Here is a 23,095-nt window from a genome sequence, read left to right as displayed (position 1 = left end):
AAATTCTTTTAATTAAGAGTCACAGGGTGAGGTTCTCTCTTTTTTTTTTTTTTTTTTTTTTTTTTTTTTTTTCCCCCAGCAAGCTCCCTTGAGGTCACACATTGCTCACAGCCACAGGTATGGCACCGCTTAAACCAGCCTCCTTGCGGGAAGCTGGCAGCGAGCGGGGGACAGCCCTGTTCTTGGCAGCAGGAGGCTGTGCCCATCTGTTGCGGCAGTTTCGATACCACCAAATAGGAAATTTCAGGGGAGAAAACTGTTGTAAATGAATGCAGAAAAGTTGCAGACTCCTTACTCCAGGGTCAAGGGAATCAAGAGGAGGATTTTTAATAGTGACATTTGTAATCTTTCCTCTCCAAACCCTTGTACCAGCCCCTGGCGTTCCTGCTTAGGGCAGACAAAAGAACATATACAGGGGTTTCACAGAAGATGCAGGCTTTGGTAGGAAAAAATGAAAATAAAAAAGCAGATGCTTGTAGGCCCTGATGCGCAATGTTGGTTTTTTGTTTGTTTTGTGTGTGTGTGTGGGGGCGTTTTTTTAACTTACAGCTCTCTTAGTGTTTATTTTTCCCCCTAAACAAAGATTTTCAGTGAAAAAAAATATTTGCCAAGGATCAAATTGTAATGTGCTGCACCTTGTACAAGTGTAGCCAAAATGTCTGGTATTTGCCAAAACTTAAAAGCAGATTATTCTTCCCAACTATAACATTCACCCACAGCATTAAAATGGCTATGGGTCAAGGTGACTAGAGGGAAGTGTGTCTTTTTTGGAGAGCTATGATCAGGGGAAACAGGAAGGTTATGCAGCAAAATGTTTTGTAAACCTGTCTGCAACCTACTGCTCTGTCGTGGTGTTCCCAGCGGAGGGGAAAATACAGCAGCTTCAGTACAAGTCAGCATGATGTTACCACATCTGTAGTACATTTCAATGTATTCATACATACTGAAATGTCTTGCCCAAACTACAACTTGGAACTGTAACAAAGGAGAATAAAAGAGAGAATCCATGCTAATTTATTTATCAGCTTTCAGGAAAAAAACAGTTTTGGAAAATAATTGCTTGCTTTTATGTTTGCCTCAAACCTGAACTACTTACCAGGTATAAGATTAATGTTATTAATTTTATTTAAAACATAAAGTGTAATGATGTGTACCTTACAACTTAGGTAGGTTTTTGGATATCACTGGATGATCTGCCCTAAGTTTGTCGTTCTTAATCCATTAAAAGACAGGCCTGCTTGTAAATCCACAGGTACAGATAAGGAGTCACTGTTTGACTGTGTCTGAACCCTTTTCAAATGAAAAATGTCAGTGGCAGAAAGGGAGGCTGAATTATTTTTTAAAAGGGTTTTCAAAGATTCTCATGATTCCTCTGGTATCAGTTAAATGTGACATGTCCATAGACATGGCTGTTTTTTAGTGTGTAAAAGCAAGCAAATGCTAGTTTTCATCTCTATGTAGAGACAAAATGCTGCACTATATGCCGAAGTGATCAACGTGTTACCTTGCAATACCAGAAAGATTTCTCTCTTCCATGATTTACATATAAGAGATTTTTTACAGTTAATACAATATGTAACAATGTGACGGGGGGGGGGGGGGGGCGCGGAAATGCCTTTTCTTTCTTTTTGGTTTTTGGGTGGCTTTTTTTTTCCTGTTTGGATGCATATGTAGCACATGCGTAAATTAGATATAATTAATCCATAAGCTTTCCTGCTCACATACTGCCTTTTAAAATGTCTTAGCACTGTCATGATGAGGACTCACCCGCATACACAGATGCTTTTGTAAACTGATACAACTCTATTTCCTAGATTTGTTCCAGTTTCCAGGAAGGATCTGATGTACAATTTTACGTAGAGTAGTTTTGTAATCTGCAACACTCAGAGGTGAAATTTAGATTTCTGTGCTTGAAAATAGAAGCTGGAGCCAAGTCTTCTTTTTGGAAAATGGTTGAGATTAACTCCTGCAGACACAGGAAAACTTCACAGCCTGGCTGTAACATAAATCCAGGCATCCATGAGAATGGTTAGCGCAGGGAAGCCTGTGAAGACTGCCAGTAAACCAGGAGTTACTCACTTCCTCCAGCCCAAGGTTCATTTCACAACTGCCAGTTCTAAATCTGGGACAAGTGGACTTCTTGCACAGTTGGACTTTGTTTGTGAAAAAGCATGGTCCTGATTTGGGGTAGAGTTGTTGAGAAGGGATGTGCTGATGCAAAAGGCAGGAATTATTGTTGTATCTGGTTGGTATGGAAAGGGAGGAGGGGCCTTTAGCAAGCAGGGAAAACAGGTCAGGAGAAATCATGGCTACAGTGAAGTCAAGTTGACCTCTGCCACTTGAGAACAACAGATTTTCTTCCTACCTTCAGGAAGGCCAAAGCTTGGAAGCGCCACAGTGTGTAACAATTCAGTTAAACATCTAACAAGAAAAGCAGAGATCAGCCCCTCCTCCTTGTTCCATTTTATCTCTCCTAAAGTTTAAAACCAGAATTTATTTGAATTGTTTTAGACAATAATGTTAGAAATTTTGTATATAAACATAACTGTTGCTGGTTTTGATTGAAACATTTATTCATAGAAAAATAAGCTTATTGAAGAGACTGCTTTCAAAGAAGAGTTGTGCAGAATTTTTTTTTAGTCCTGAAATGAAGTGGAAACAATGTTGGGGAAAAAGATGGTGACTGAATTTTATTTGTTCTTCCCCAGTAATGATCAATTGTGTATTATTCTTACTCTTTTCACTGGCAAAAAAGAGAAAAGTTAAAGTGAGCTAAAGTAGCAATTTCACTTTTAAGTGTTAATTCTGTACTACTTACTTTCAAAAACAGAATCAGCTTTTAAATAAAAAGACAAGTTAGTACTTACTAAATAAAAATCACTATACCACCTCCCCATTGCTTTTACGTATTTTGTGTTAAAACCTAAAGCTAACAATTTAAATTGTTTTGAGTCTAATTCTGAAATGTTACTGCTAGTGAAACCTCATTTGGTTCAAATTTTTTTTAAAACAAATTATAGTAAATGGTTTTAGTTGTTTCTTCAAAGTTAGTAGAGTTGTGGATTTATATTGCTACATGGTATGTCTCTACAATTTTTAATAACTGAATGTTTCAGAATGTGGTCTTGCAACAGCAAAATGCATCAAGACGGTTAATGCAGCAGGTGTGGCTGCTATTGCACTCTCTCCTTCCAGCTGTCGTCTCCCCCCTCCTCAGCATTTCTTAAGAACTTTCACGAAACGGCTATTCTGAATAAAAATGCCTTCAAACTCTAATGCGTGTGAAAAGACAGAAGAAAGGAATGGGACTTTCTAAACCAAATTTGAATATAATTATAAGGGAAAAAGGTTTGTTTTTCTTTTGCAGGATGACAAGATCAGTTGTTTTTCAGACAAGCATAATTAATTCTCATTATATGGCTCCTCAGAACACTGTGCATGTAAAGCCAACACAAAGGCAGAGGTGGTTGTTGTCAAGGCACAAGTGAAAGTACTGTCAACACCGCTTGTTTTCTTTGTTTGCAGGAGAGTTGGAGGTGGTCCAGAAAGACGGGGAGCGCAAGATTCAGAGTCGGCAGCAGCTTCCGGTTGGAACAACGTGGGGGCCTTTTGCTGGGAAGATGGATCTGAATAACAACACCTTGGTATGTAGATGCTCCGCGAGGATTCGCTTCACTATATTGTGTGTCGTTCTTTAGGGAATAGCCTGAATTACTACTCAGCCCAAGTATTTGAAAACAGGCATTGTTAGCTTTCACAGACAGTGTTATTTGGCTCTTTTCCAATTCATCTGTGGCAACCATCCACATAAAGTTATTTGGAGCATAGGTTAATAGTATTTAACTTATTATTTTACAGAAGGGAAATGTCACTTCCTTGTTTGCTGAACCAAGCTGTTGCATTTCAGTAGCAATAACTGATTTTTTAGTGACTTTTAAAATTTTTCATAGCATTAATTGCTGAATACTTGATTTGTATTAATGGATGTAAAGAGCTACATTATTTTAGGATAAACAATGAATTTTCCTTAATGGTAATGTTACTGAACATAGCAAGATATTCCATCAGATTAGAATTCTTTTCAAAGCTATCAAAAGGCACCTGTCATGTAATATATTCTCAGTTAGTCTTCTTTTTTATTCTTGTTGCAGAAATTATGTGGACCATATTACTTAAGAGTAATGCTTTGCTGGTCTCAGTTCAGTGCACTGAAAATCATGTCATTCCTAGGTCTTCATTTCATTTTTGCTTGTATTGGTTTTAATTCTGAGCTTCAATATAGTTCAAATTAATTTTCTGAAAATATCTGGAAAAGTGACCCTGTACTGGAAAAAAGCAATACCTCTAGAAGGGTTTAGAGAATCTTGGAGCATGCATTGCCTTGTGGGATTCTATTGAAGAACCATTATCTTCAGTGGGATCACTGTTTGCTATTACAAACTTAGCATGAAAGTATTGGCGTAAAGACCTGTGGAGCTATTTCACAGAAGTGTATTATATACTTTTGGGGTACATACATCTGTGCTGTAAATGGAGAAGCTGAGCTTCCCAGTGTTGGGGGTATTGTCCTGACCTTGGAGGTCCTGAGGGAGAGGAGGAGTGCTGAGTTGCTGAAGTACCATCTGGGACAGTGCAAGAGAGGGGTTATGTAGACATGGCAGAAAAGGGGGTAAATGGATAGTCTTCAACTCTTGCCTGGAGAACCTATGCCTACATATTGGACTTCTCTTTCTAAGGGCCTGCTGGATAGTATGCATGTTACTTTCTGCAAATACGCACATTAAAATTGTGGTGAAGCATTATTTTATTATGAGTACATAGTAGCCATTTAAGATCTTGGTATTTTGTAGACTCCTTAGCATAATTTATTAATTATAAGGTGCTAACAAGATGTTACAGGAAGTGGCATGGAAACTTTGTCTAAGTTCCCTAGAGTTCAGCGTTCCCAACCCAGATCAGATTTCCGATTCAGGCAACTAAATAAAGGATGGATTTTCAAAAGTACTGGACACTCAAGGCATCTTATTGTTAGAAAGGAGAAAGTGTAAAATTTGAATACCTCTCTCCATTTTCTCCATCCATTTCATGTTTATTTTTTCATTTATTTTATTCATGGTCTATCAGCATTCTCAAAATGTTTTTCATAAAATGACATTGGTGACAACTACCTGTAATTCAAATAATTCTTTGATTCCATCATTACTACTTTCATCAACTTTCATGCCACAGAAATCTTAGTCTTGGTGTAGCTCAGTCGGTCCACATAATACCTCAGGAAAAATGCTAGCTTTGTGTTGTCCCTATTGCTCTGTCCACTTGTACCACTTCCTCAGGTATATAAGACTTGAAGATAATGTTTGAATATGGGAGATGATGTTGACTGACCCTTCACTACAAAAGTTATCGTTATCAGATATTCTTAGGATGCATATGCAACACCAGCAGTTGATCATAGTGTTCATTTTTGTTTTCTGAAGGAGACAGAGCAACAACAATCCTAGCAGGAGCTTGCTTCTTCTGTGGTAGCATAGGCATATATTAAGGTTTGTTGTTACTTTGCAAATTTGAGCAAATACTACTTCTGCTGTAACAACATTTAGCTAAGGTATTTTGGTTTTAATGAACTCCTAATTAAGCGGCGAGCAGAGCTGACTTTTTAGTTTGGTGATTGCAATGGGATGGAGCAGCTTTCTCAACCTAGTTCAGAGAGATGTGGGATGAAACTCCTGAGAACATTTTCCTCACTAAACTAGAAATATACTTGTTTGTTTCTTGTCAAATTAAAAACCATGAAGTTTATTTTTGCTAACACTTGGAAGTTGTTACTTTTGGTTTGCCTGCTAATACAAATACATTTGGAAATCTGAAAAAGTTCCTGTCAACAGAATTGTAGTCCTCAGTAATATTGTTTTGTCCCCTGAGCACCTCCATCCTTTGAGATAGTCAAAACTGAACTGGATATGATCTTGAGCAATCTGAGTTAACTTTGAAATTGTATCTGACTTTGAAGTTTGCCCTGCTCCGAGCAGGATGAGCTCCAGAGGTCTCCTCCAACCTGAATTATTCTGTGATTCTAAGTATTGTTTCTTTTCCCCAAATATCAGATGCTTCCTTTAATCCTACATTTGTTACTTTAAAATGCTTTGTGGAGAAATGTAAACCTTCTGATAGAATTTTAATTTACTGTTTAAGTAACGCAAACCCAGTGCCAGCTTCTACATTTTTTTTTTAATCTTTTTTTTTTTCCCCCCTTGAAATGTTTCTGGTTTATTTATGATTTTTCTGCTTGCTTGACATATTTGATTACTTTTCTTACTAGCATGTGAGTTCTTGATTGTTCATAACAGCAGTTGTGTTTGTTTACTTAAGTTATTTATATCTGTTTTGGAAAGTTCATTGGGTAAAGCCTCACCTCCCTAGAATACCATCAGACTTTCACATCAGTAGCTGGCAGTGTGTTTAGAGTTAATTTCTGAATGAGAACTTCAAACATGGCACTGTTAGAAACATTTAATAATTTTTGGAAAAGAGCTTTAATGTGAATTAATATAGAGAAGAAAGGAAAGAAAAATCAGTGAACCTCAGGTGAATAAATATCACAATTTTTGCAGCTGGTCTCTTTATTAGAAAATACGTTTGTGGCTGACCACAAGTATTTTACCTGACTATACTGTTTAGTGTTGGCAACGTGACACTGCCTCACAGGATTCATTACCTAGCTATAACAGTTACAGCTTACTCACTACTCTTGTACTCTGCACTTTATACAGCCTGTACATGTAATATCCTGTTGAAGTGCTTCTTATTTCAAGCAATGCTGTGTTGCTGAATACAGTCTCCCTGCTGTTAGCTCAGGAGACGGACCAAGTTAATTAATGCAGCACGATAATTAATTGAGTCACTGTGCCAGATGTCAAATACTTTTTAGATCTTTCAAGTTTCTGTCTTGAAGTATCTTAACAATATACATCTCAGAGTAGTGGAAGGTTGGGTACTTTGAGCAAAAATGATTTAAGTGGTATTCGCAATTGCAATAGGACTAGCAGCTGTTGACTTCATCAGCGGTGCCACTGCACTGTTGGGAAATATGGTAGAGCAAGGTCTGTATCAGGACTGCAGAATAGTCAGACTCTAATGGTAGATTTGAAATAGTGCAATGACTCGTAAATTTCTTAATTTTTCTTACCTAGGAGTTTGCCGGTACTCATGAATTACAGGCTGGTCAAAACCCCTTATGAAATAATGTACCCCAGTGCATTACTGTTACTGTTGAAACAATCTGCTTGCAACCACCAGAAATCTTAAGAATGTTGTTTTTAACAACAAAGAGTGAGTCTCAGATCTTAAAACTTGTCTAGGCATTTAATTCCCATTTTATTCGGAACTTAAGAACATCTTATCTCATTATTAAATATTTATAGATATCTAGTTAGATACTTTTATTATATTTAGATTGATAGATTTCCTATTTAGATAACTCTAATGATCTCTTCCTGTAGTTCTGCCAAACTGGCAAAATTCTTCTCTCAGGTAAATGCATAGTTTACATCTGTCTACACAAGTGGGCATAGAGGTTATTGCCTTCCATTTCCTCCCACTTCTTCCATTTTCCATCAGCTGCTTCATTATAGTTGATAGTCTCAAGAAGCTGAAATGCACAGGACAATCTTTTCAAGCCTAGAAAGTGTACTAAGAGCTTGTTCTCTTGTTTTACCGTAAAAAAGAGATCACCTACATGTTTCCAGACTCTGATTGAGATTTAATATAATCTTGCCATTTTAACAAAAAGACACATCAAGAGTTTTGTACAATACTGCTTTCTATCTACAGTTGGTGAGAACTCAGTTCTACAAGGAAGGTGATATAATTTAATCACTAGTTTTACCAGAAAGGCTCCAACTTGCAGAAAATTCAGTAGTTCGTGGGTACCTACAGGTAGACAGGAATATATTTCTAATGCGTGAAACTCCTAGCTTGAGATTCCTGTCTTTTAACATCTGCACAAATGTCAAGTCTAATGTGAACAAGCAGGTGAGAAGAGCAGAAGACCCCTCTAGGCTGGGCATAAAACCCACTGCTGTGTGCAGAGCAGCTCTAAATTCAAGGCACTAGCAGCCTGTTTAAGGAAAAGCCGTTTGCTTGTTTTTTCCCAGCTGTAAATACTTCCCTTGTTTGAGGGGACAACTTGGTGGGAATGAGGCCCTTGGAAACAAAAGCAGCACAGGGCTGCATAGCCCATAACGGACATCGAGCGGTGGCTTGTGCCATGGCTCTGGTAGTTGTGTGGAGGCATTCTAAAAGGCCTTTTCCCTTGGCTGCCACCATCTAGTTTTTGGTGTTAATCTGTGCCCATGGCAGGGTTTTGTGAAGCAAAACAATGAGCAGCTGGATCCTGCTCCCCGTTCTCGTCATCTTGTCGCAAGGAGGAGCACGTGGGGCAGGCCTGTACCAGCCTGATAAGGAAAAGAGGATTCAACGTGGCGGCGAAGGGAATCCGCAGGAGGGGAGTGTGCAGGGTTGGGCCAGGCGAGCAGTGGAATACAGCAGGGAGCCTTTCATGGCATCTGGGAAGTTCACCGCCAAAGCGACACTTCTGGAAGATATCCTCATGAAACCATTTGACCGGGTAGCGTGTTAGGGGCTGAGGAGCCAAGGTTCAAAATGCAGTTAAGTTACTCACTTGCTAATCTGTGCCTGGTCACTTCAGGTCAAAAAACTCATATCTGCTGTAGCCAGCAACTTTTAATCTTTAGAGTTGCAGTGCAAGGGTTTTCTTGACAGATGGGTTGGAGGTGCTGTATGGCCACCGAGAGCCGCTAGTCTGTCTGTAGGCAGGATGTAGCCAGACTGCAGTCTCTGGTTCTCTTGTTGAAACACAGAAAGGGTTAAGGCAGTTTTTATCCTGAGATATTTACCTGCAAATGGGGATTTTGGCTTTTATTAGCACAGAGCCATTTTTTTTATTTAATGACCAAAAACAGTGTATTGAGGAGTAACGAACCTTGATTCTCATCTCTGTTACACTGGGTTTATACCTTTAAGTACCTCAAGTGACTACAAAAGCATTTCTTTCTCATTTCTACTGCTGTTACTGTCGGGCTCTTCAAGTTTAAAACTAGTTTAAAGGCACTGCCTTCTCTCCCTAACATGAGCAGACATTAAGGTAAAGCACTTCTGGACAGCACATTGTGTTGCCCTTTCAGTGGTGTGCTGTTGTGCTGTGCAAGTGTCAGGGTTGGCCACTTCGTGTAAATTGAAACATTAAAAAAACCTGAGATATGCTGAGATGATGTGGACATCCACTTGGCCATCCACAGTGGTCTTTGAGAGCACATCACTTCATATTGCCTCACCTTTTATAAAGTGCTCTCCCATTCATATAGACATGTAGTGGTGGGGAATGGAATGACAGAAGAACCTTTTTTGAAATTTTTGTGCACAATTGTAGTTTAGACACTTTTTTTATTTTCAAAAACATTAGTTATTTCTGCTCCTTCATTTACATTTACACAGAAGAGTTAATTTAAAACATGTTACTAGTATGATAGCAAGATGTGGCAATGACCTGAATAAACACCCTGTTTTGAAAAAAGCTGAAGGTATTTTTTTCCAGTTTGTGGAAGAAGTTTCCAGAACGCAAATAGGTGATTTAGCAATGTGGTCCATGAAAAGAAAGAACACATTGATCATACATCTCTTTCTAAATGCTGTTAGTACACTGTTATTAGTACTGTATGCCTTCACCATAGGCATTTTTAAGATACTAAAAGTGTAAACGACATACAAATATGGTTTGTTTAAAAACAGAACAAAACACAGGAAGTCAAGACTGAAATTACACTGTTCCTTTTTGTTTCTTTATTTCTAAAATTATGCTTTCCAGAATGTAGTATTATGTCAATAGGGGATTTTCACATAAAATCACTTTTCCTTGGCTGCAGCCCTTTTTAAAAACTACACATACCCATGGTTCATTTTGACACCTGTTTATCAAAACAGCAGAACTTCAACATTTCTTTAAAAATGCCACTGGTCACTTTGAAAGGTTTTTTAAAAATAATTCAGTTACTTGGTGCTTGCTATAAGCATCTATGTTAAGCAGACTTTATCCTAATGCTACTGTAATTAATAATTAAGTAATAGATATTACCAATCATTCTCATTAAACTAATCCAGTTCCCTTGGAGAAAACTCAGTAAACAATCTTCAGTCCTGTTTCAGCAAGCTTCATTTTGGGGAGGGGGGGGAGTGTCTCAAAGTGGGAATGTACCCTGGGGCACATTGCCATGGAGCTGTTGAGAGCAGAACAGGGGATGGCTGGGCAGAACAGATGAGGCAAGGTCAGGAGCCCAGGACAGAAAAAGTGCAAGAAAATTTGGTTCGGGGCCTCCCAGACAGCAGAAGCGGAGGGAGTCACTATCTCCAAGTGCCAAGCTATTCCATTTTACAGTGTGGGGAACAGCAGAGAGAAGACAACATGTAGAGGAGCATGTATTGAGTTGTTCAGCTGTTTAGAGAGAACCACTGCAATAAACTGTGCAGTAGCAACATACTCTTGTGCTATGGTCATCTATTCTAATAATCTCTGTACCATAGGCTTTAAGGCTCATATGTTATTTTGCTTTCGTAGATTTTGCTAAATTTATAACACAACTTTTAGAATGGGATATAGTCTAACTTAAAAACTTCAGATGAAAGAAATACGTGATTTAGTTCCATTTAAGGTCACTGCACTGAAATACCTAACAGGCATGGGTTCAACACCCATGTTTAAGATGAGGAATTTAACATTAATGTTGTCCTCTGAGGAAATTTTTTTAAATTCATGCTTTTTATAATGATACTACTTCTTATTTATGGAACATATATATTATTATAAACTAAGCAGATATAAAATGTCAGATTTAAATATTCAGCAGTTTTTTAAATAACTTTCTTCTCACTGAAGGTTAACACCATTTTTTTACTCTGAAATCAAATTCATTTCTAAAATGTTGACACATTTTTTTCAGTAGTTTCACATTCATAGAACAAGTATGGGAAATTCTAGCTCCATCTTAGGGAAACATAAGCTATGAAGGTACTTGTGTCTACAAAGACATTTGCATTGTTAATCGAAGTATTTGGTATTTACAGTGGGCACTGAACTGAAAGACCTGTTGGCTTGTGTTCTGTCTTTGACCACTAGAAAATAAAATGTCCTGGATGCTCTTCGGTGTCTTTGGGGCAATCACACATAAAGCTATACCTGCCCAAGGGTAGTTAGCCTTGGTGTACATTGATAGTGGAGTAAAGCACCGTGATGCTGTTGCCTGTGGGAACTGTGGTATGTTGTCCAGATGTACTGTCTGGACATACAAATGACATATTATGAAAACATCAATAAATGCTTTCCATAAGACTTGTGGAGGCAATAGTGGTCAGTTGGTTAGAATAAAGTGTGCTGCAGAAAAAATACTGGTGTGAAAAGGAAATCTGCATTTTATTGGTGTCAAAATCTGTGCTGATAAAAGTGCAGAACAAGATACCGTATCATAGTAACAATAGCAATGTTTGAAATTATTGTCTATCTTCATTTAAATAAAAAAAATAATTCAAGTAAAGGAATAGACCTGGGGTTTCAGTGAAGGCAGTAGCTGCTTGCTGCTCACTTCCTCACAGTGTGATGGAATGATTGACATTCCAAACATCAGTTCCCTCTGTCTGAATATGCTTGAGAGAAATAGCCTGTAAATTTTCAAGAATGTTGGAAATAAAAGGTATTCCTAGTTGTTTCTGTATCAGCCAAAGTAACTACATTCTGTGAAAGTGTCTTTTAAAATGTTTCAAATAGAAAAAAACCTTCAATATTTATAGTAAGTGTAGTTAGTACATATGTGTGAATACATAAATATATAAAAAATTGTTAGCAAGAATATACGTTTGTACATATATATACACACACACAATGTAAGAGTTTGTGAGTATATAAAAATAGCATATTCTAGTCAGAAGAAAGTATTGACTGTTATTAGGTCCTAAAAATCAGAGGTTTATTTAAATACTAACATGTTGCTGAATTTTGTTCTCCATTCATCCATAGTTCCTTTTCTAATGATGTTGCAGTATCACATAGCTAGTTTCTTTTCCACATGCAGCAGTTCTATTTTGTACCTCTAAAATATGGGCAATACAAAGCTTGTCCTGAGATCTTAAGTGTTGAGTGGAGTCGGTAAATGTCCTGGGCCTTATTTATCAAGTCGAGAAAACAAATTCATCAGTCTAATCCTGGGTGGCTCCTCCGGCTCCAGCCATTAGGTCTCTGCTGTGAAGAGTGCGGGAGGCACCATCACTTGCTGTCCTTGCCCTCCCTGCCAGCCCCAGATCACCTGCAGCAGTAAATGCATAGCTAGTACTCTACCTGATGATGATCTTCATTTACAGGGTTTTGTGCATGTCCTAAAATTCCATACATTATAAATTATATGCATAGCCTCCTCAGATTTGATATTGTTTCATATCCATGTCCCATCTTCAATAATTCATTGTTAACCGATAAAATTTTGCCCTTTTTTTTTTTCCACTAATACATATTATCATGTATTCCACAGACTACAGAGAAAGGGAAAATATTTTGATGCATTTACAAAATGTTTCACAAATTGTGGAACAGTAAACATAGCTATAATAATATTTTTTTTCATTTGAGCTCTTTTAACTCCTTTAAGGAATAATTGAGTTTTACATAGACAAAATACTGTCCTTTCTGTGCTCTAAGGGAGGGATAGCAGTCTGAATGCTACTGATGCATTTAGAATAAACTACATAGCATTTGAGATATCATAATTATGTAGATTATTCTCACTCTGAGAAAATGTCTTATAATTTAAAATTCTCCCTCTTACAGATCAGTATCTTATATCTTGATTTTGACATTTGATTTGGTATCTGAAAAGCATAGAAAAGGGTTTTTTTTTAATAAAAGCTTCATATATTTTAGCAATTATCATTATTTATATATTTATTTGTGAACATCTCACACTTGCCAAAATACTTATTTTCTTTTGAAGTTTTCTTTTCCAAATGTCAGTCTCTGATCTGGGGGTGATTGACCACTTTTTTTAAAAGGCAAAACTGGAACTCCTGCCATGTGTGAGGACATTAAAGACAAGTTTAGGGGAGCTGAGGGAGGTGTGCCTTGGTGCTGGGGAGGTGAGGAAGAATTCTTCCCTCTCTCCTCCTCCTGCAAGCTGTTGTCCTCACTTTTGGAAGAAAACTGGGACAAATTAGCATAAAGAGAAGAGAGCAATAAAACAGAAAAAAAACAATAGTAGGTCCAAAATATCTTAGTTTCTTCTTTTCTGCTTGCATTGAAGCAGGCCTGGTTGTGCTGTTACTAGTTTTTAATTCCACTGTGGACCTCATAGTATGTGTTAGTCATATCTCTTTGCTTTTATGGTGTTTCTTTCTCTTGGATGTTGTTCCATTTACTACATTAGATATTGAATCTTGTTATTTATGGTTTTTTTTTTTTAATTCCAGATAGTATTCTTCTCTTTTGGAATACACTTATTTTACTTTATTCCAGTTTCTCTTCTCACTCTGGTCAATCCACCTCCCATCCTCCAAGCCAAGATGCCATCTTAATCCTAGACACTTCTGTGTTGGAGTGTTTCCCTCACTTCATGGATCCACTTGGACTGTGGTCCATGGAAGGATATGATGGGTTGCATTAGGTGAATCTGCCAGACTTGTAGATGCAGGTATCAGCAAGGGACATTTAAGTTAGATACAAGAAAGAGTTTCCTAATGGTAATGAGAGAGAAAGGCTGGAAGAGATTCAGGAGGTTTTAGTAAATCTGTGGTTAGTGTGTTTGAGAACAGGCTGGACCAAGACGAAGGAGGAGTGTAGGCGCAGCTGAGCCATGGCATTGGGGAAGGAAACGGAGGAGATGACCCTGTGGCTTTTGGCACCTGGATGCTGAGAAGTGTCTGCAGCCAATGTTACTTGTTCAGCTGCCCAGAGACACCTGCAGGTAGCTAAAATCTTTCAAGATGGGCTTTAAAAGGCCAGAATGAGACACTGTTTATTTTAGAAAATGGCAGATGGGACGTTCCAGGAAGCTAGACAGTTGGTCACACCAGTATAGGATACCGTTTTCAAAATCTAATTGAAATATAACAAGGATTTGCTGGGAGATAAGGAAGTAAGCCTCTATATTTCTTTGGCATGTCCCTTCCCAATTGCCTGCAGGTTTTTTTGTCTGAATATTTTCCCTTCCCACTGCAGTTTCTTGCTAACTGAAGTTAAAATTAACGCTCTGTGTATAACCAAATATTGAACCAGTGTAGCTTTTTTAAAGCATTATTTTCAGCTTCACTTAGGAATTTGTTTCTATCTATTCTGTACTTCTTTTTTAAGAAATACTGTCTCATTTATAAGGATCATTGTCCCAGGTTTCTGTGTCACAGATTTGCAAAGTGAGAGCAATGGTATTGCGTTTTCAGGATGCCAAATGTGTGCACTTTGATCTGGCAGTACAGCATGCCTCAGGGAGCGAGCTGAATCTTGATTTCTGTAGTCAGTCATCCGCTATCAGGTACTAGAGCCCCGATTAGGCAGGCTGAAAAACAGAGAACACACCATGGGTTGGGTGTGGAAACATTTGCAAGGAGGCGGTTGGCATCACCTGCATCCTTGGAGATCATTTCATGGTAGTGTTGCTGTGCTCATAAATCTCTTAATGATGCAGAAACACTAACAGGTACATGTGTGTAGTAAATGACTGACTGCACATGCACCAATTACTTTTGGAAACGCTTCCCACTCTACCACCACATTCAGCGTTGGAAAATAAGAAGAATGTCCATGTTTTGAAACTTGACCTCTCACAAATGTGAGACCACTTGCTTGGTTGTTCCTCCTTAACATTCCTCGCATTCCCTCTTCCAAGCCAATTGTTAGCACTTGTTGCAGTATTTAAGTGGCTTTGTAGTAGCACCTACTAGCTTGCTCTGGCTAATGGCATACATGAGAGTAAATGGCTTTTCTGACCTTTAATAAGCATTTCCTTGTCAGCCATACCAAAGATATTTGAGTGTCTACTCAAATACTCTTTGTTTACTATAACTACCATAACTCTGAGGTTTCCTGAACTATTCCGAAATATGATCATGATGTTCTCGTTATTTTCTGTATTTCTCTGGCTGTGGTGTTGGACAGGAGCACTTGCAAGTTCAGCTTTAGGATAGTTGCAAGGTGTGGGGAAGTAAGGACGTTCAGGGGTGACGTTCACTGCCATGGCCCACTGCAGTGTGGTATTCAACCTCACAAGAGCTGCAGTAGTGCACTGCATTGATATTACCACTTTAAAAATTAATAGGGATAACAAAGATTGCTGAAGTTATTTTTTCAAGGCAACATAAAACATACGCAGATCTCTTCCAAATGAAGTATGTGTTGGAGTATATGCCTATATTTTTTACTCTTAACTGGGTGGATTTCTGTTTCCGTGTATAATCTTTGAAAAAATACAAAGCAGTGAAAGGGAATGCAGCATGATGGCAAATTTTAAATGGTGTTTAATAATGCATTTAGGACTTGATTTTGCATAGCACTGAGCACCAGTGGGAGGTGCTGAGCACCCCAAGCTTTCATTCAAAGCAGCAGGGCTGAGGTATGATTAGCATTTCATGACACTGAACACTGCAAGTACAGCCTATAAACCTCTCCATAGAAGATAAATATTTGTTATTTTATTTGACCTTGAAGATGGGACTGGTTTGATAGGGTTAAGGTCAATGAGTATATTATTTTTAGACAAGATACGGAGTACATGGATGGTTCTGCTTTATTTTAGTGTGTTAACATCTGGCAGCATTCTGTGTTCCCATATGCTGCTGATTGTCCTGATACATTCATCTTCAGCGATTATCAAAAAGATTTCAGTGCTCTGGAGTTAATCACACATTTGAGAAGACAAATACATGAAGATAAGTAGAAAAGCTGTGTGTGGGGTTTTGTGTGTAAGACCAATATTTGGGTAATCTTGGCAAGTATCCTATTAATTTAGAAATATTTTTTTTAAATTGACTTAATTAGCTAATGTCTGTAAGTGCTGTAAGGATGAAAAATAGCATATTAGTATTCAATATTGTTACCACAATAGACATAGAGAACATTGCTCCTTGGAAATCTCTACATGTTGCACAGTTGCTTATTTCTACTAATGCTGAATAGTTAAAGGGGTTTTGGATTTGCACCCTTTTCTCATGTATTATTTTTGTATGGCTTCAGTATATGAAAGTTTAGCTATGTTTGTGCTATGTCATTACAAAAAGCACATACAGAACTGTCAACTGCTTTTTTTTTTGATAGTGCTTTCAGTTTTCCTAGGTTGATAACATTTTTTTCCAGGGCTATAAATTATTATTTTCATTCTGTGCTGTTTTGGCCTTACATGCTAACAGCTTCAGGGGAGAAAGACTTAAAAGTTTCACAGAGAATTTGCCACATCAAAGCAGGTGTTCCCTTTTACAGTACCTTCTTCTTTCTGAAAATGCAGAAAGCTTGCCATGATCAGAACAAATAGTGAGGCAAAAATCAAACTAAGACAGATGTCTGTCAACCTTGTACCTCTTGTCTGGCTTTTGCCACAACCCATACTTACCTTAGAGACCAGTCCTCTAGGCTAGCCCACCATGGGGCTATCCCATGCCCCATATTACTGCAAAGAATAATTAAAATAAGAAGACAGCCCTAGGCCTCAGAATCTAGAAAGATGACCCTTTGCTTCCCACACCTCCTGTAGGACAGCCCCTTGCTGCTCTACTCTCCGCTAACAAGGAAGGGCACCATGAGATCAGCTGTGGCCATGGCTCTTCAGGCAAACCCTGGAACCAGGGTCTGTCCACACAACACAGCACGGGACGTCTGGTCAAGATAGACATCAGGAAAGCAGAAGGAAGGCTGAAGTGGCAGTTTGCCACAAAACAGAAGGTACAGAGCAAACTAAAGCAGCAATGTGGCTACTCAATATTTCTCTCTTAATTGACTATATCATTTCAAAGAAAAAAAATAAAGGCAGCAAAGTATCTTAGGGCACATAACATACCCTTCTCCACCATTCAGATAAAACTTGTTTTATTTTATCATGCACAAATTTGTTTAGATCTTAGCAGTGACCACTCTTCCTGTTGCCAATATCTATTAATGATAATCACTTCAAATACTATACTCACTCAACGATAGCATCACATCATAGTGAGGAAGATTGTGATCTTATCTAAACCTATTCTGTTTAACTCTGACACTCCTTCTATTATAGCGGGGCCCCGATAAGATCATGCCTGTTAGGATCAGACATTAGTTGGAATCAATATTTGAAAATGTGCCTGTTTTTGCTTAATAGCAAAGTTAGTGTGAGAGTCAGAGTGAGATCATTTGTTGGATGAGATTGTACAGCTTCATCTTGTAATGGAAATGTGTTCTTTGCTTCAGCTGCTGGTGAAAAGTAAAAACAAGGGCTCTTTGAAAGCTGTACAGCTTTGCTAATAATCACTGTGTAAGGAAGATACAGTCATTGTTATGATATTTAACATCTGTAGTGCTGCAGCATGTTGAGGTTCTAGTCAGGAACTACTGCTCCTTTGTGCTAGAGTTCATCTGAGCCTAATATTAAAAAGACAGCTGCTGGCCTCAGCTAGCTTAGGTCCTGGTTTTAGACCAGATGTGAATACAACAGCAACAAGCAAGTGTGGGAGGCAAAAGCTAAGATGGAGATAATTAGGATTAGTATAATAAACAGCAGTTACATCACACTAAAGCAGCAGACATGAGGTTTTCAGAGCTAGTGATTGAAACATACAATGAGTTTGCAGATTCTTTCAGATAATTTTTCCTATATGCGTTGATCTGGTGAAAAAAATACAAATAAATTTGGAGTATTTATTTAGATGGGAATTTTGAAACTCATCTGCTGATAAAGAAGAATCCAGATTAGTGATGGTGAACCCTTTTAGTGCCTGGTGCCAAATTTATTTAAATAAGCTCAGAAGCTCATGCACTGCCAACATAAATCTCTCTGTGCTGAATGTGGTACCAGTGCCAGCAGTTTACAGTCACCAGTGGAGATGGTCAGAAAACACATAGCACCATAATGCTGTTTTGCTGAAAGAGATGGTTACTCTTACTGTAAGACTTTTCAGGATTTCATCAAAGAAACCAAAGCAAAGCCCTGAGGGTGCTGCATGGAATGTAGGAGAGCTGCAGTACCCCTTTCTCCTTAAGAACATTAATTTTTACTCCCTCATAAAAAAAAAAAAAAAAGGTCCAACAGAATAAATAAAAAGTGAAAGTGAATAGTGAATGACCCCTTGTTTTGATCACTGGACTGCAAAATTTGAGAGATACTAGTTCTGTGCCTGAGCTTGGCATCAAAGGGCCTCGAGCATAGCTTCCAGTGCAAGGCACGTGCCATGACCAGGGGACTGCTCTAGAGAGGATGGTTCCAAGTGATATTCTAATAGATCTCTTAAATCATTTCAGTGTAGAATAAAAGTAAGTTTGGAAGTTTCCATATTTTTTTCATGAAATCTGTTTGACTGCCCAGCTCTTCATATTGATGAACTGCTAATGTTAGTGATGTGCTAAAACTTGGGCTGTGTTTGCCAATCATTTCCATTTCAGTAGTGCCGCCCATCACTGAGCGGGTCTGATCTTAACCTCTAACTTCTTGTGGTTTGACTTGGATTTCCTCTACAGTTCTCAATTTGATTACAGTTCCTCACATTCGACACATCAGTCACTAAATTTATGACACTGTTTTTCTGAAAGAGATGAATGCGCACATGACAGGAGTGATAGTTTTCACTGGACAAAGTCAGGAAGTTTCTGGTTTGGAATAAAACTTACATACTGTCATGAGCTCTTCTGATTATACATGTATGCGTCGTTACCAGTATCACATATATGCCAACTAGTGGTTACAAAGAGGTGTAACTGTAATTTATGTTTGTTCAGACACAAAAGTGGAATGACAAATGAATAAGTCATTGCATCAGTGTTAACAGTAAAAGCATGACTGCATTCACTATCATTGTCTTTCAGTTCAATTAAATGCCATTGCTTACTCTTAACATGAAAGCACTCTAAATTAAAATAAAAGTAAAAAATCCCCAAAGTGGGTTTATATAAATGAAATTCTTCTCCTGTAAGATATGCATAAGGATATTTGAGCAGCATTTTGCCCATAAATATTCAGTAATTTTCATGTTTTCATTGGACAGTGCATACTTTTTGTTACAATATGAATAATGAAGATGCAGATTTCATTTTACTTTTTCATTTTAGTTGTAACAAATAGAGGGAAAAGCAGAGGCATTTCTAAATCATCCCCGAAAAAATAGGAAGAATTTATCTTTGAACAAAATATAAAATATGTCAAGATTTTAGACATCTGTGTCACAGTGCAGAACAGAATTATGTAAGACTCATTTTTCTCTATTTCCCCAACTCTGTTTTAATCTGGGTGCATCCCAGAAGTGTTTCTTGAGTATTCTGATACTTCCTTATAGTATTTGTGTACAAAAATAGGTGCTTTCCCACATATGCATTTCCACAACATGGCCTTCAGTAGATTAGTGACACAATTTGTCATGAATGTCCCTGAAAACCCATGTATTGGTAGAATTGTGAAGCATTAATAGTTAAATATTGTTTTCTTTAAAATGTTGACTTTTTTAACACTGTAATTCTCCTCATTTCTTTCTTGGTTGTCATAATTCTGAAAACAGTTTCAAATTCATGGAATATCAACAATTTTGACTTGTGCCCTTTATTTCAGAAGGCTTTGTAACATCTTTTTCACCACAGTTTTCTAGGTGTAGAAACCCACATGCTTCAGTAGAGCGAGAGAGCTGGCTTTTTCTTTCCTGTTCTGAAACCATGACGAGTCTAATTTTAGACACAATGCAAAAGAGAACATTAGTTTTCTGCCTTACCCCCCGATACGTATGAAACAAGAATGTCATTAAGACAATTGGATATATCTGAAGAAGTTGTTTTTTCCATGGATAACCCGTCTTTCTCCCTAAATAAAGAATGATGAAAAGCTGTAATTTTAACTTCATAATGACAAAATATTCCACTTACTCCATTCCTTAGCACCCAGCATTGGCCACATACAGCATATTTAAGACCTCCTGTTAAACTTGTGTGACAGTGCAGTCAGAGCTTCACTTTAAACCTGACTTTGAAACAATTAAATTGAGAAGCAATATAAGAATATTAAAGACAATTCTACCTGGATAAATAATGCTGAATAGTATTTGTGACTATTGATTTGAATTCTAGAACTTTATTTTATGTAACTTTATTTTTTTGACTTGCACTTTCTGCTCCAAGAAGTTCTTGGTATCCAGACTAGCCTATTAAATGTCATAAAACAGATAATCATGCTGCTGTTACTACAATATCTGAATCAAGATGGAAAAAGGAGAAAATCCCTTCCTGAAAGAATTTACAGACAAAGACCAGGAAAGAAATATAATTTGATCATAATTTTTAAAAAGAAAAATCAAGATACCAAGAGATTAACGGACCTGCTTGGCAGCACTCTGGAGGTCTCAGGTTTCCTACAAGTTAAACAAACATCTGTGTTACAAGATTATTCCCTAGGATGATGAGCAAACACCCAAAAAGTTGTACATTAGCAGCCTGTGAATTGAACTAATATTAATAAACTCTTCCTGTAACAATTATGAATAAAAAATCAGGCATGTAGGTATCCATCTCTTCACAGGCAATTAATGATAGTAAAAAAGACTTAACTTTTTAAGAATATTATTTGCAGATACTAAATGTAAAGAAAATGCAAATACAAGGCAATGCTCCTTTGAACGCATTCTCAGATGTACTACCTATGAAAACCAGAAGAAAATAAGTAAATTCCTACAAAAGTCCATTAAACAATTACTCTGCAACAAATTCCCATCATTTCAAAACTGATGGGTTAAAATTGGAACATGAAGGTATTTAACAAAAATCTAGATTTGCAAATAGTGGGATTCCTTATCATGTAAAGGAATGATTAAACCAATTGATAGCGCGCTGGTATGCATAGTCTGGATTATGTCTTTGAAAAAGAGAAAAGGCTTGATGATGATCTAGCAGCACTGGTTCCAATAGGCCAGTCAGTCAAATGCAAATATAGTCTATAATAAAAAGAGCTGGTTGGCATAGTAATTGGGAAATGAATGTTATTTGTAGCTCCATATTTCTGTCTTTAGGAGTCTAAGAACGAGGAGGTTGGTATTGATAAGAGGGTTTGTGTATAAATCCTTTGTAATGAGGCTGTGCCTCTTCAGTCATTTGTATTAATTTTAACTTTAGATATGAACATCATTCTCTGAAAGGGGTGACAACTAAAATAACTAATTTCATGAATGTCTGGGGGAAAAAAATTACTCATTTTAGGAAAAAAAAATATCCCTGGGTTCTTTTTTGGTTGTTTGGGTGGTTTTGGATGGCTTCTTTTGCAGCAGGGGGAGTTAGAGGCTACATATAGGATCACCTTATATGTCATGGCATGGACTATAGCTAGATTATAGCTGCATTTGTACAGATACTAGCAAAGATGACTTCTGGTTTGGATGAAGGAAACTATTAGGTAGGAGAACTACCAACTATAACATATAGTTGAAGGGGTATAAATGTCCTTGCTATCCTTAACTCAGGTCAAAAACTCTCCCTGAACGCCATGATATCTGCATCAACTCCAGACATTGATACTACCCCCATGTAATTTTTTTTTTCTTTATTGGTAGGTTTGGCTGATTATTTAGTAATGCATTTGGCAGTTTCTGCTGTTCCATGTCTTCATGGAGACACCCGTATTTGAAATCTTGTTCATATACTGAACTTCTGAATATTTCTGTGAGATCACCTGGTAGTACAGGACTGGAGGGTGTTGAACAGGAAAGAATCTGGAGCACTGTGGAAAGGTGACGTTTTGTCAGAGGCTTAGATTGCCTCCCTTTTGCTACTGTGTCCACACCCCAACTGCTCTCTCCATGCAGTTTCATTCCCATCTACATGGATTCCCTTAACTCTTCACTTTCTCTTTCCCCATCTTCTGTTATTTACCTCTTCTGTTTCTGACACTTTTACCCCTTAGCCTTTCTCCTCACCTTTCCAGTCTCTCCTTGTTAACTCTACCAGCTGTGCTTCCTTTCTCTAATTTCTCTGTCCTTGTTCTTACTGGCCTTCAAGACACCTTCTTCAATGCTCAAGGACTTGCCTTTCCTTAATTTCAGGCTCTACCCCATACAGATAATTTAGAGTTCGCTGGCTGAAAGTAGCCTTTGGAACTGATTTTAAACAAAAAAGACTGAATAGTAATTTTGTTTAAAATAGAAATGTGTGACTAGTTTCCCTGTCCAAGTTAGTACAACCATTGCTGTAGCTAGTTATAGGGCTGACTTGAAAAGGTTCTGTATACTTCTATCACTATTACTTTGCTAGTTAGAGGCATATAATCAGCTCATGTCTTTGGGCATTAGGTGAACACAGAAGAGAGCAAGAAGGAATCTCTTGCCTCTGTCCCTGCTTAAGTTTTACATTTATACACAATTAGTCAGGTGCATTAAGGGCTTACTGTGCTAACTTCTACTGAAGCATCAGACACGGGTACTACCAGAGGCAAGGTTATACATAGCAGGCTCGATGGGCCAGTGGACTGATCTTAGACACTAAATCCCATGCTTTTGTGATATGTTGACAGACCCTTACCTTAAACAGTGCTAGCAGGCACTGCTGTAATAAAACCAAACTGTCTCATGTGCTACTTCTGAGATTTTCCATAAAAGCAGCATAAATGTTAAATGAATAAATAATCTTCTCCTAAATTTTGTACAATAACTGAGCTTACCCCAGGCAGGTTGTGCCACTGTAGATCAGGGTTTGAAATATGTGAGAATTCCTTATTCCTGGTAGTGCATTGGGAGGAAGAGTTTATCACTCCCCATGCCATTTATTTCTCTGTAAGGTGTTGAGGGCTTAGGTCTCTTGTCTTTACACATCCTTGCTCATACTAAGGCGCTCACTAGGCTCTAACAA

At 37.8% G+C, this 23,095-nt stretch overlaps 1 protein-coding gene across 3 annotated transcripts in view; it reads left to right on the top strand.

The window, feature by feature from the left end:
- Window positions 1-23,095, top strand: part of ZFPM2 (zinc finger protein, FOG family member 2) — a 321,740-nt gene that overhangs the window by 153,874 nt on the left and 144,771 nt on the right. For all 3 annotated transcript variants that reach the window (XM_056333072.1, XM_056333074.1, XM_056333071.1), the window contains one exon: window positions 3,526-3,644. In XM_056333072.1, coding sequence (XP_056189047.1) covers window positions 3,526-3,644 — 119 coding nt within the window. The remainder of the gene's footprint in view (window positions 1-3,525; window positions 3,645-23,095) is intronic.

The sequence above is a fragment of the Falco biarmicus genome, chromosome 3 (genome assembly GCF_023638135.1).
Source record: "Falco biarmicus isolate bFalBia1 chromosome 3, bFalBia1.pri, whole genome shotgun sequence".
In the NCBI taxonomy this organism is placed as follows: Eukaryota; Metazoa; Chordata; class Aves; order Falconiformes; family Falconidae; genus Falco; species Falco biarmicus.
This window is presented reverse-complemented; position numbering and strand designations above follow the sequence as displayed.